Source organism: Numida meleagris, chromosome 1, assembly GCF_002078875.1.
Source record: "Numida meleagris isolate 19003 breed g44 Domestic line chromosome 1, NumMel1.0, whole genome shotgun sequence".
NCBI lineage: Eukaryota > Metazoa > Chordata > Aves > Galliformes > Numididae > Numida > Numida meleagris.
In genome coordinates, this window is record NC_034409.1 from 29,226,966 (window position 1) to 29,240,268 (window position 13,303).

General features: G+C 36.5%; 1 protein-coding gene across 2 annotated transcripts in view; it reads left to right on the forward strand.

Moving 5' to 3' along the window:
• The window catches only part of CNTN1 (contactin 1), a 75,853-nt gene that overhangs the window by 21,822 nt on the left and 40,728 nt on the right, over positions 1 to 13,303 (forward strand). For both annotated transcript variants that reach the window (XM_021384954.1, XM_021384955.1), the window contains one exon: positions 11,726 to 11,846. In XM_021384954.1, coding sequence (XP_021240629.1) covers positions 11,726 to 11,846 — 121 coding nt within the window. The remainder of the gene's footprint in view (positions 1 to 11,725; positions 11,847 to 13,303) is intronic.

Consider the following 13,303-nt stretch of genomic DNA (forward strand, 5'->3'; position numbering starts at 1 on the left):
TTTCAATATCTATTTGTGTCCATGTGAGAAGATATTTCAGACATAACTATTTTATTCTAATTTGGAACAAACCAGTTCTTAAAAGGCTTACGGTTACCTTAGCCTACTCATTTGCTAAGTTGTAAACATCCCTAGGACGTCACCTTGTTCTCTGCCAGTGAGAGAACAAGTCTTTGTCCAAGAAAACAGTAGAGCTATGCTAAGATCAGATGAAAAATATTGAAACCTGAAGATACAAAGTCCTTTCTGCAACAAACTCCCCAAAAATGTATGTCCAAACTTATTAACACGGTACTTTGCAGGTAGAAAAATGTATTTTTATGTCGCTTCATGAATTACAGACTATGTAGATTTACACCAAGTTTTTTATCCAAAGAATTCCTGCATGTGGCTGTTAAGTCACACTTTTGACAAGTTTCTATTCCCACACAGGTGAAGAAGCATAAGTCACCTTCTAATAGCATTAGCTATCCCTTAGCTGAAGGCCAGAATGAGCCTGAGTGACAGTCAAAATAGGAGCTCAAAGAGTAAAGCCTCCTTTCAGTACATTCTGTGTAAAAGGAACCACTCTTGGTTTTATCCTTTTTTTTTTTTTAGTTGCTTATAACCACCTATCAGAAATCACACAAAGAAGTTCTGTTCCACTGAATAGCAAATCTGACAAAAATAGTAGATGAAACAATAATTTTGATATGGAGGAAAGGTGGAACTGTCTTTACCAGAGGACTGTAATGCCAGACTATGTAATGCAAGACCCTGAACTTTCTTCATCTGTTTATCATGTGTTTAACGAAAATTGTTATGTCATTGGCATTCACTTCTGGGTTTTCCTCATAACAATTAAAATAGAAGGAAAATAAATAGATAAATACATATATTTAAGAATTTTATTCTGAAATTTAATCCCAATGTTAGGGCACCTTCTACCAAAATGCTTTGAGTGAATGAGTCTGGGGCTAAAAAAATGCTTCAGCAAGTGTGCAGGGCATGATTCTTTCTGCAGTTTAACTTAATATTTAGGCTTACAGTCTCATCTTTCAGATATAGACAGTGGTCCTGGATCTCCTGATCCTAAATTCTGACTAACTCTACAGTATCTTAGACACTTCACTGAAGTTATTGATTTTTAAAAACATATTAACCTATTTTGTTCCTATGGTCTGGAGAGACAGAGAAAAAAAAGGGAGGTCATTCACTTCATGTAGATGTTGTGCTAGAAGGAGCTCATCTCTTTCAATAGATTATGGAGATATGTGCTTCATGGGATACAGAAGTAGCTGAGGTGTGACTAACTCTTAATTCATTTAGACAGTTAAGTAAGTTAGAACCAAACATCAGTTATTTTGTCAAAGCATAACTCAATTTTCCTGAGGGATACTTCTTAATTTGTGTTCCTTTTGCACTTGATCAATACTAGTATAAATAATTGAAACCTTTTTTTTTTACTTTCCCTAGCCTTACTTCTGTGCTTTCAAATGCAAAGCAGGTTCAAATAATTTCTGTTCCTCTTCCAAACGCAACTCAGTCTTCATCACTCAGGATAGAGAGGGCAGTAGGATTGCATTTGACGTCTGTAGTCAAGATACGTAGTTATTTCAGAATTCAGCACTTAGTAATGTAGGAGAATTAAAAAAAAAAAAGGAAGGGACACTATAAATGTTTACATAGGATGTAATTAAGAGGAATATACAGTTTAAACTTTAAAATCTGTTTCATGTATTATTTTCTAACAGAAAGGTGCTTTTTATCCCCCTTCTAATGTGAGCAAAGGGATTTCCTTGTCTGCTGCTTACGTATCTCTGGTAGTTCTCAGCTGAAGTCACTGGGTGGCAGGTTTGCTCAGGCTTTCTCGGATGTAAAGGCATGAGCTGTTGTACATCAGACTCAACAGCTCTAACTCTTGTATTGCCACACAACTCTTCTCAAACATGAAAGAAAAAATATTCCATCATAAACATTGCAATCACTGGGTATATAATGCATTCCCTCTATGCTATAATTCCTTGTTGATGAAGGGTCCTAATCTGTCTTCCTGATAATATTGCTATTAATTTGTTGTGACATGCAGATCAACTTGATGAAGCCACACTATTTCAGTTCTCAAAATAATTTTAATATTGTTGTCACATAAACATTATGACATGCTAATGAAATTCTTGTAAATACCTGCATAAGGCTTTTTTTCTTTAAATGGAAGCTTTGGTAATGACACCATTTGCTGAAGGCAAAACTAATTTGCATTACATTAGTACTAAAACTGATTTATCAAAAGAATATTTGTCAGTGCTGTTTTGATTACACATGACCAAGTGTGACAGTGATACTTGAAATGAAAAATACATGTACTAATTGGTTAACTTTCAAAGAATCAAATGCATTCTTCAAAATCTTATTATTAAATTGCTTGCTTTTGACTTTATGTTTGTTATTTAATTGAGGAACTAGACACTAACGCATCCTTTCAAGTCCTGTACAGATATAGTGCTTCACGTAATCAGGAAGCATCTGGTGGTTGGTTATTTGTTATTTATGGATCTGCTTTTTGCCATGTTTATTTAAAGACTGAAAGACCAACTTTTAAAATATATTAAAAAATAATAAACACTACCCAAATAAATATATTATTTTGATTTTTAGTTTACTACAGAACATTCTCTTTAAAATGTGAAAGTGAAGCTGTATCATTGTATTTTTAATACACTTTTGGAACTTACTGGTTCATTTGTATAGATAATCAGGAAGAGGGGCTCCGTAATTTAACTCTCCCTTTCTCTTTCCTTCCCTTTCCCTTTTCTTCACTTAGGATTTTTTTACCTTACCGGGAGCTTTAATGATAGAATTTCTTTTCCAGAATCTTTGCTAGGAAAATCCCAGGCTCAGCTCCCAGGTGGTGGGCACCGTGTAGCGCTGCAACCAAGTAAAAAGCTCTCACTGAATGAGGAGCATAGTATGAGCTGGTGCTGACACACCTCATTGTCATGACTGCTACTGAGCAGGAATTAAGATCTACTGAATCCATGCTGGCTCAAGAAGTCAGGCCTCTGCATTGTGCTCTCAGGTGTTTGCAAAGACATGACACAAAGGTGACCAAATGTGTCTGGCACAGAACTTGCAGGTCTTGTAGCTCAGGCTCTCTTTGCTTTTGAAGTCGCTTCTGAATCTAACCTGTCTGTGCATAACTGCAACAGTATGGACTAGACTTTACTGTATTCTCAAAAGTTACTGGTGTCTTTTTCCGCTTGTGCAAATATTATTCATCTTACCTTACTCCTCTTCAAAGTGCAGAAAGCTTTGCAGTCTTTGAAGACCACATTCATAGTATTCTGAAGGTGCATGGCCAGACAGCTACTTTACGTTAAGGTAAATCACACACAAAAGGGCCTGTTTCTTTGTCTCGACTGCAAAAGGTGGTTAGTTCAGATACCAACATCCACACTATTGATGTATAAAACTGGTGAGATGAATTTTAGATTGAAGACATATACCAAAAAGGAAAGTTCTCCAAAACAGACATTTTTGTAAACCAGAGACTAAGTTGTACTGTAAAAATCCTATCAGATGAATATAGCTTAATAGCTGCTTAGTTTTTCTAAGTTACAGTTTACTGAGAATAGTGATTCCTTGTTTGGGCATAGAAGACAAAAATATACTACTGTATGTTCCTGCTCAACAGATCACTGAATAGACAGTTTTACTGTAGAAATCTCTCCTGTGTACTCCACTGCAGCAGAAAAGATATAAAGATTTTCATTTAGTTTTGTTTTCACTGCCTTCTCTGGTAATCCTCCTTGCAGACTGTCACCTCTAGCTACAGGTATATGACAGGAAATCAATAGAAAATTCAGGAGGAGAACTGAAGAATTAGAGAAAAGTATTTCAATAGGGAAGCTCAGTTACCTGCTGATAGGGGCAAAGAAGCTTAGTATGGATTGAAACAAAACCTGGGAGTCAGAGACACAGTGGGCTCAAATCTGTACAGTTTGTTGAATATATTGAGGGGGTAGATGATTGTTCATGAGGCATGGCCAACCAAATCATCTGAGCTTCTGATTTTTCTGAAAGTCCCAGAAATCTCTGAAGGTACTGTCTCAACCCATTGCTACCAGTGCCTTAATGCAGCAGGAAGACACATGGCACATGAGTGAGTTTGAAGTCAAATATTTTCACTAGATTTGGGGGAAAAATCTTAATAGTAATGTAGAGTGCATGGAATGAGATGGATGGAGCCAGTGGTTAAAAGTAAGGAGGGGTAGGAAAGCCGAAGACATAGTGCTGAGGGTGAAGCCAACAAGCAGTTAGCTCTGACAGAAGGCATTGAGGAAATTTAATATTAATCCACAATGCTATTTCCAGCACTAAGAAATGTAGTCTATTTAAAGGGATCAAGATATGTCAACTACTGTCCCAGAATTTAAAAATGTAACCTTATATGCTTGTGAATCCTCACAAACTGCCCAAATCCATGTAAAATCCCTAGATAATTCTGCCAAAGAAAGAATCTGCCAAAAAATATATATATTAGCAGCAGGATATAAGACTATTGTAACGTAAAGGAGTAGGAGCCTGTAAACAGCATCAGATCTTGTCTAATATCCAGCTGTGCCTATCAGGTACTACAGAATCATAGAATCCTCAGAGTTGGAAGGGACTTATAAAGGCCATCTAAGTCCAACCGCCCTGCAACTGAACAGGGACATGCGCAGCTGGATCAAGGCCTGATCCAGCCTTGCCTTGAAAGTCTGCAGGGACGAGGGCATCAACCACATCTCTGGGCAACCTGTTCCAGTGCCTCTCCACCCTCACAGTAAAGGACTTTTTCCTTATATCCAGTTTTATTGGATTTATTGCACAGTTCTTACCACACTGTTGTCCCATGTCAGAATCACGTTATACAATAGTATGGTCACTGATGGGGATTTAAAATGAGAAAAAAACACACCTGCAATCCAAGAAAAAGACACCCTTTCTTTATATTTCTTCACCTTGTTAAGATCACGTAGCACGTGTTTAGTTTTAAAATAAAAGAAGATTTAGATTAGATGTTAGAAGGAAATTCTTTCCTCAGAGAGTGGTGAAGCACTAGCACATGCTGCCCAGAGAAGCTGTGGATACCCCAGTCCTGGAGATGTTCGAGGCCAAGTTGGATGAGGCCCTGGGCAGCCTGATCAGGTGGGTGGCAACCAGCCCACAGCAGGGGCATGGAAGTAGAGGTCCCTTCCAACTCAATTTTATCATTCTACTTAAGTTAAACAGGAGCTGAAAAAGTCTCATGGGTCAAGTACTACCCATAGAAATATAGTTGGTAATTGATTATGAATTTTCATTGTCAGCCATGGCTATGAGCCATGAGTACAAGTGAACAAGTATCTAGACTTTTCTTTTTCTTCTTAGAAGTGAAATAACAGGGCATGTTACCACAGGGGTATTGGTACAAAGCAACAGTGTGCTGAATGGGAAAGAATAATGTGTTTGTTCGAAGTATTTCCCAGTCCACATTAGAGGGGAGGAATTAGCACTGTCCTTCCTTTACATATAAGTATAGGTCACTGAAGGAAGAGGTTCTTTATCGGGAATGGCTCTGTTGTCATTATCCTGCTGTTTTTTTTATTTAACCATCATTTTTTTTGCCAGCTGTGGATTATAAAACGAAGTGAAATAAGATCTTCTACATGAAGGTCATGATAGAGACACTGGAACTGCATTGATGTTTTTGTCCCCATGTCATCTGTTATCTCAATATCAGGAAAATAGCTGTGATGACATGTTAACATTCATCAACAGCTGTTGGATTTTCTATATTAAGTACTTTTATCTAACACATAGCAGATCCTCTACTGGCAGGAGCAAAGCATTTCAGGTGAGCATGTTTAAAGGTCATAGTTCTAGGTATAGATTTTACAAAAAATATTTTTTAAGTTAGTGATAGCTTTGGAAAAAATAATCTAATCTCCAAGAATCCCATCTCTTCCAAGTTACCTCTTATTAATTGTTTTATCATCATATTTTCACTGTGCATTATAACACATCTGAAGCTCAGATGTCTAATTTTGGGAATTTTAAAGCACATCTCCATCTCTGCTTACCAGATTCTTACATAGTTTTACTATTACAAAGGGCTTTTCATCTTCATAGTAACGTAAAGTCCTCCATTCTTGCTAAGGTTCTAACAGAAGTTTCGATCAAAAGGGTAGACTCCTATAAATGATTTTCAGTCACTTCGGGTTGTGTTCTGAAGACATTTAGTAGTTATGTGCACAGGCAAAGGTGATTGTCAAACAGGAACAGTGGATCTCAGACATAGAGCATACGGTGCTATTTTTGACATCACTATTAAAGCATAAACATAGGGTTCGTATGATGAAAGTCTTTGCTTGAAACTTGGTAAATATCTGAGTGGTGAACCACAGATACACTTGGAACATCCATGAGTACTGCTGTCACAATTTCCAGTCTGTGATTCAGTTTTCTCTGTATTAAGGAAGGCATTTTTGAACTCAGCCATGCTGAGGTTTTTCAGTGAAAACATACAGTGCATTCATATCTAATTTGTGGACAGAATCTGCTGATGCTCATGCTCTTTATGTGCTTTGTAAGCTCTTCTTTTACCACCAAGAACTCGGGCTTCTCCTGATGCATGAAAAGCTTTATCACCAACTATATAAAATTTTTGTTCAAGAGAGCTTCTGAACCAGTAAGGTACAATACCGTATCTGTAGGTTGATACTGTTTAAACTACATTACGTTTTTCCATTTGGTTTTCATCATTTGGATTTTAAGACCAAGTTCCCAGAGGGGAAGTTATTGTTAAAGGAAGTATGTGGGCATATCATTAATAAATACAACAAAGTATTTTAATTTATTTGCTAAAATATGAATTAGTGAGTACTAAGACATAAGAAATTGTAATCAATTTTATGAAGTAGAAATGAGATTAAGAGAATTCTAGATTTGTGCAGTTTTTGTAAACCTTATTGGACAAACTTTCGTATGTTTAGCTGCAGATCAAAGTGTAAGCAATGATCAGAGATTCATTAGCTGTAGTGTTCTTTCTAGGATGGCATTTAGTGTTAATAAACTACAAGCTTATAACAGAGAACTAAAATAGAGGATCATTTATCTTTTTTATTAAAAACAAAACAACAAAAACGATGTAAAAGCCCAACAAGAAACTGGAAACTCAAGAGGTCAGAATTTATGAAATTTCTTTGTTACCATTTTTGGAGGTCAGAGCAGCAGGTAGCTGCCCTTCTCTACTCCCACACTGGTACTGATACTCCTAATGACTTTTCTTCCTGAAAGCTGTTGACAGCATTGTGTAGCCCACTACAGACAAAAGTGCTTACATGTGGTTAGTCGGGCAGCCAGCCAGTGCTCATTTACACAGTAATCCCCACAGATTTTCACAGGATGCTGTCCTTTAAGGTAATCCCCCTGGAATTCTCATGAATTAACTGGGGGCAAGGAGCACTCGTACGGAAGCGCTTCTGTTCCAGACCTACCTCGTTTAGGAAAAGGGCAGTTTTTTCTGACTATTTTAATTTCCCCTAAATATAGACTCTGAACTTGCATTCTAGTTTCAGAGAATTTGGAAATTCTTTAACCTTTACTTTTTTTTTTTTTCCCTCATTTTCAGTTAGGAAACATAAACTGGATGACATAGCTTTCATTTCTTCAAAACAGAGATGAGATGATAATGACAGCCTATGATACTTTAAATTGTATTAAAAATCGTTGTTGTTCCCTAGGACTGTCCAGTTATGATAACACTAGTTCTTATGCCTAAACATTCCTCATTTTTACTTAATCATCTGAATTCTTTGCGTGAAGGTTTCAGGATTGCAGTGTTTTGGTTTCTATTTTTTTGTAACAAAATGAGATTTCTGAACAATCTGAAGTGAGTTACAAAATCAGAATGTTGCCCCTTCCGATTTTGTGTGGTATAAAACCATCTGTTCATCTTTTCTAACATTTCTACTGTCATGAAAGCAATCAGATATATTTTGTGTATATATACTTGTTTTTTTTCTGAAATACTTCAGAGACAAGCACATGCATAAACCTGTGGTATAACCTAGTAGTCTGCTTTTTTTTTTTTTTTTTTTTTGAGGAATAGGAAAATTATTTCAAATGTTTATTTTTAAATATTTATATAATTGTATTTCTTAATATAAAGTGTGTTTTCCATTCAGGGTGGCTGTGGTATATATTGTGGTCTCTGTTCTGCTCCTTATTCTGCAGGTGCACGTCTAGTGGGTTCAGAGAAATGTCATAAGACAAAAATATTTTGTTCAGCTTGTGGTACTACCACAGGTAGCATGAGACAGTGAACCTTATAGCCATCTGAAAATGTGACTACGTATTTTCCCCAGATATAATCACTTGAACACTTCTTATTGAGTGTCCATACAAATAGGGCTTTTATTTCTTTCCTTTTCCTTTTCCTTTTCCTTTTCCTTTTCCTTTTCCTTTTCCTTTTCCTTTTCCTTTTCCTTTTCCTTTTCCTTTTCCTTTTCCTTTTCCTTTTTTTCCTTTTTCCTTTTTCCTTTTCTATTTCCTTTTCTTTCTTTTCCTTTTTCCCTTTTCCTTTTTCCTTTTCATCTTTCCATTTGCCTTCCTCTTTTTCTTTTCTTTTCCTGCAGAATAATTAATACCTAAAATGTATGTATGTGGGAATTTTAGAGAACTTCTACATATGATACATTAAGAGGTTTTAACTCTTTGTATCATCAGACAAGGGTTTTAAACCCCTCAGCAAGGGTATTAAATTTGCTGTAAGACTTTATCACTTTGTCAAGACATCCATTTTCCACTTACTCAATTTATAGGTCATTTATCATTAATGAACATTTTAAATACCAATCTCTCTCAGCTTCAGTTCCTTCTCCAGAAATAGGGGTAATTAAAACAACTTATGTGACTGTAGCACTGCAATAATGGGCACTAGTTTGTGCCCATTGCCCCTTGTCCTTTTGCTGGGTACCAATGAAGAGAGCCTGACCCCATTCTCTTGACACCTGCTTTTTTGGTAATTATAAGCATTGATAAGATCCCCTCTCAGCCATGTCTTCTCTAGGCTGAACAGCCCCATGTTTCTCAGCCTTTCCTCATACAGGAGATGCTCCAGGCCCTTTATCATCTTTGTGGCCCTCCACTGAACTCTCTCTAGAGTCTTGCCTGTCTTTCTTGAACTGAGAAGTCCAGAACTGTACACAGTATTCCAGATATGGTATCACCAGGACAGAGTAGAAGAGGAGGATAACCTCCATAGAGTAAGGATAATGTGAGGGCACAATTAGGAACCCTTGTCTTAAATACATAACAGGTGCACAGACTATCTCTAAAGCAGGACTTTTTTCTAAGCGTGCAAATTGGTGGCTTTTATTTTCTTGCGAGCTCGTAATGCAGCTGTTGATCTATAGGTTCAGACATCATGAAGTTTAGCTCCTTGCATTCTGCAATTTTTTTTCAGAATGTGTAATTTGTAGGTTAGTTAGCTTCACCCCAATTGGAGAACATTTTCCTAAACACAAGATGCTTACAGCCATTATTTGTAGTCCAAATCCCACATGGTCATGAAGCATTAAGCTGCTAGGACAGCTGGAGAAATTTTGTAAAGACTATGGATATCTCTTGAGTCACATAACATGATAATACAACAATTAAGTTACAAAGGACTTCATCTTTGTATTAGACTCTCTTGAGAAGTTGCTTTTATACTGCAACCTTTGCTATGTAATACTGAATTCCATCACTGTCCTTTTGTGTGAGTGCAGTTAATGCTGACACCTAATGTAAAATGTGCATCTAAGTTAGTCAACTGTTCTTATTTAAAATGGTATTTTAAATTATACCATATATTAATACCATATTCTGTATTTCTGTAAAATTGCATTTTATTCACTTCATATTTTACATACTAAAAGCCTACTGGAAATTTTGACTGAAATTTAAAGACATCATACAGAAATACTTAGCCACTCTTATGCTATATTTTGATTAGAACCAACAAATTTTAAATCTGTGAAGATGGAGTAGTACTTCCTCTCTTAATTTGCTAGGTAGAATCACCCTCCCTCCCCCCCAGAAAAAAAACCCAAAACAAAAAAAAACACAAAAACCAGAACAAATCTTCTATTACACAGATAAAAAACAGTCCGCATTTTCTTTATATATATCTAGATACATCAACTGAAGGTTTTAAAAAGTGAATTCAAAAGAGCATGGTGTGAAGATAGCGGAGGTTTGGATTTTTTAGATGTTTCTATGTAATATAAAGAGGAATTAGAAGGGAAAAGATTGAAAGCCCCCGGCTATATGACAGTAAAACAAGTGTGGTATGTATACAGAGAATTATGCATATGTCAGCAATGGCTGCTGGTAGATAATTTGGTGAAGTCAATGGAAAGTGAGCTTTGGGACTTAGATTAGATGCAAACTTTTAGACAGCAAAGTGTGCTAACATGAACTCCCATTTTAACTGTACCGGTACGCTTATATCACAGAAGAAGATAGACCAGTGCCTTCTATCTGGCTCTGAGGACTACTGTTGAAGGAAGGCCAAATTTGCTAAATTTTATGCTCTCCCAACACAGTGTGGAGGAAACTAGATTTTCAGGGATCTCTTGTGTGCTAGGTGCCTACGTGTTGGCTGGGGCTCCTTTTGACATAGGCTAAAATTGTGAATGGGAAGCATACCAGCAATTAAATAGTATACACTTAGATATTGCTACAGGAGAAAAGGCATTTTGTAATGAAATTGCACTCCTGTAGGAACTTGAGAGGTCCAAAGAGGAGTGAGCTGTTTTATTACCAGTTACTGCTGGTTGTCAGATCTTTGTGTTCACCTATTGATTGCCAATTTAAAGTGAATGGCCTTTGAGTGGGAAATCATGAATCTGAAGTTAGATGTTGTTAGCCTTGCATTGGTGAAGTGTGGGGAAAGGATTAGGGTCTGTGATGATGACTACTATGATGATGATGATGATGAGTCTGTGAGCCTCGTTGAATGGGAAATTGCTTCCCTGGAGTTCCTGATGTTCTTTGCCGGGGCTGGCCCTTGCTTACCCCAGTTGGAGCAAGCCTAGAAGCCAGGGCCAGGCCCAGCTCAGGACTAAGACAGGTCTATAGAGAGAATGCCAGGCCTAGGTCAGGCTGGGATGGCAGCTGGCCTCTCATGGATGGCAATGTCAGACCACAGTGAGGTGGGAGCTGTAGCCAGGCTTTGATTGTAACTTGCCTGTGATATAAACCTTTGTGCTGTTTTAGATCTGTAAAAGAGCAGCCAAACAGCATTCTCATCTGTTAACAGGTCTCCATGAAACTGTTATTGTACAAACATGCATAGTTAGGAAATAACAGTATAGATGAATCGTCAGATTGCTGTTTATGAAAAAAAATTTTTGACTGAATTATATGTTCAGATTTAGGCTTAAAATAGTAGAAAATGAACAATACCTGCTTGAAAAGAAATACCTACTCTCTTATGTCCTGGTTTTTTTTCATATATGGTAAAGAGTAAGCATCTCTTCAAGAAACACAGGACACTTAAAACAGTTGTCTCATAAATCAAGTATATCTGTGAGGGTGATCTGTTCTCAAAATAAGCACTTTTTGTAAATAGCAGCCGCTGTGTATCTGTATATCAGTTGGGAGGTATGTAAGATGGGTATCACTTAGTTATGCAGGGATGTTTACTAGCTTCATTAAGTATTCTTTTTTTTAACAGATTAAATCCAATGGTGAACTGCTCATTAAAAATGTTCAGCTGCGGCATGCTGGAAGATACACGTGTACCGCCCAGACAATTGTTGACAATTCTTCAGCTTCAGCTGACCTTGTTGTAAGAGGTAGGGTTCTCTGTGTAAAAGAGAAATGTTGCTGATTTGATTTGCTGTTTTTCTTCTAGAAAAGTAGGATGTTTCTGGTTGTTCAGAGTATTTTATTTCTCATTCAGAAATGACAGTAATTAAAATGAGAATTACATGAACATGTGAAGTCCTTAAATTCTTACCAGGATACTGATTCTGTTCTGGAAATTTAGATATCTAACTGTTTTCCTGAAAATCACTGAAGATTTTTTTATTATGTGTACTTTCCTTCTGTTGAAGTCCATTTTAAATAGTTTAATTTGGTGTTTATTATTAAATATCAGAGTTGATTGTATCATTTCAATATACCTACTGTATAGTAATTTAAAGAAGCCATTTCTGTTTTCTTATTATGCTTTATTTATTACACAGTTTTGTATAACACTAGGCCTACTTTTTTAAAGGACTCCTAGTTTTCAAATGACAGAAATCATGACATTTAAGTCAAGGTTATCACTCCACTATTAAATCATTCTTCTCTCTGCAAGTGTTACTGCAGTATCAAAACACTGCTTGCTCCTCTGGTATGTATGCTACAAAGTATGTTACAATGTGTGGTTTACAGTAGCATGAGTTAACTCATGTCCTTTGGGCATTTTACTGTTTCGTACCTCCAGGCATAATATATTCTAAAGTACTAATGCTCTGTAATGCTGTCAATTCAAAGAATATATAACATTTACTCAGATCTGCATTGCTATCATGTTGTACATTCCAGTTGTATTATACATCTAATAACTGAAGGAAACTTGTGCCTTAATTCTGAGTTTCTGTCATCTGCTGATGTTGTAGACTTCAATATTTTTGTATTTATTTTTCACTGGGTGTTAACAGCCAGTGACGTGTCATCAGTTTTGGATGAAATGTCAAAGCAAATTTGATATATCGTTAAATTTCAGAGAACTATGAAGAAAGAGAAGGTTTTGGTTTTGTGCCTTAGTATTATGTAAGCAATTCCTTTTACAAAATAAAATGAGAGATCAGCTGCCTTGTCAGTCTTCTAGTTCTCTCAATATAGTAACTATAAATAGAATCGTAACTCTTAGCGTATTTTTTTGAAGAAATCAGCATTCATTTTATGCTTAATGTTCAGGTTTTAACCTCATGAACACAGTCCTACTTAGTGCTAAGCACTTCTCACTGCTATTTTTGTCAGTGGAAGACTCAGCACTTTACAAGTTTATTTTTTTGATGATATATTACAGAAGTGACGTTATAATTTTACTGCATTGATAGTAACAGGCCAGAGCAAAATCTGGTTCCAGAGCACCTCTTCAGTGAAGCAGTAAAGTATAGGCACTGTTCATGCAGGCAAATGAAGATATTTTGTCTTTCCACAAGACAATGTAACTGCTCATATGGTCTGTCCTTTGTGACATTAGAGCATTAAAATTTGAGTTGGGTTGAGGAGAACTGATAGTAGTGTGCAGAAGACC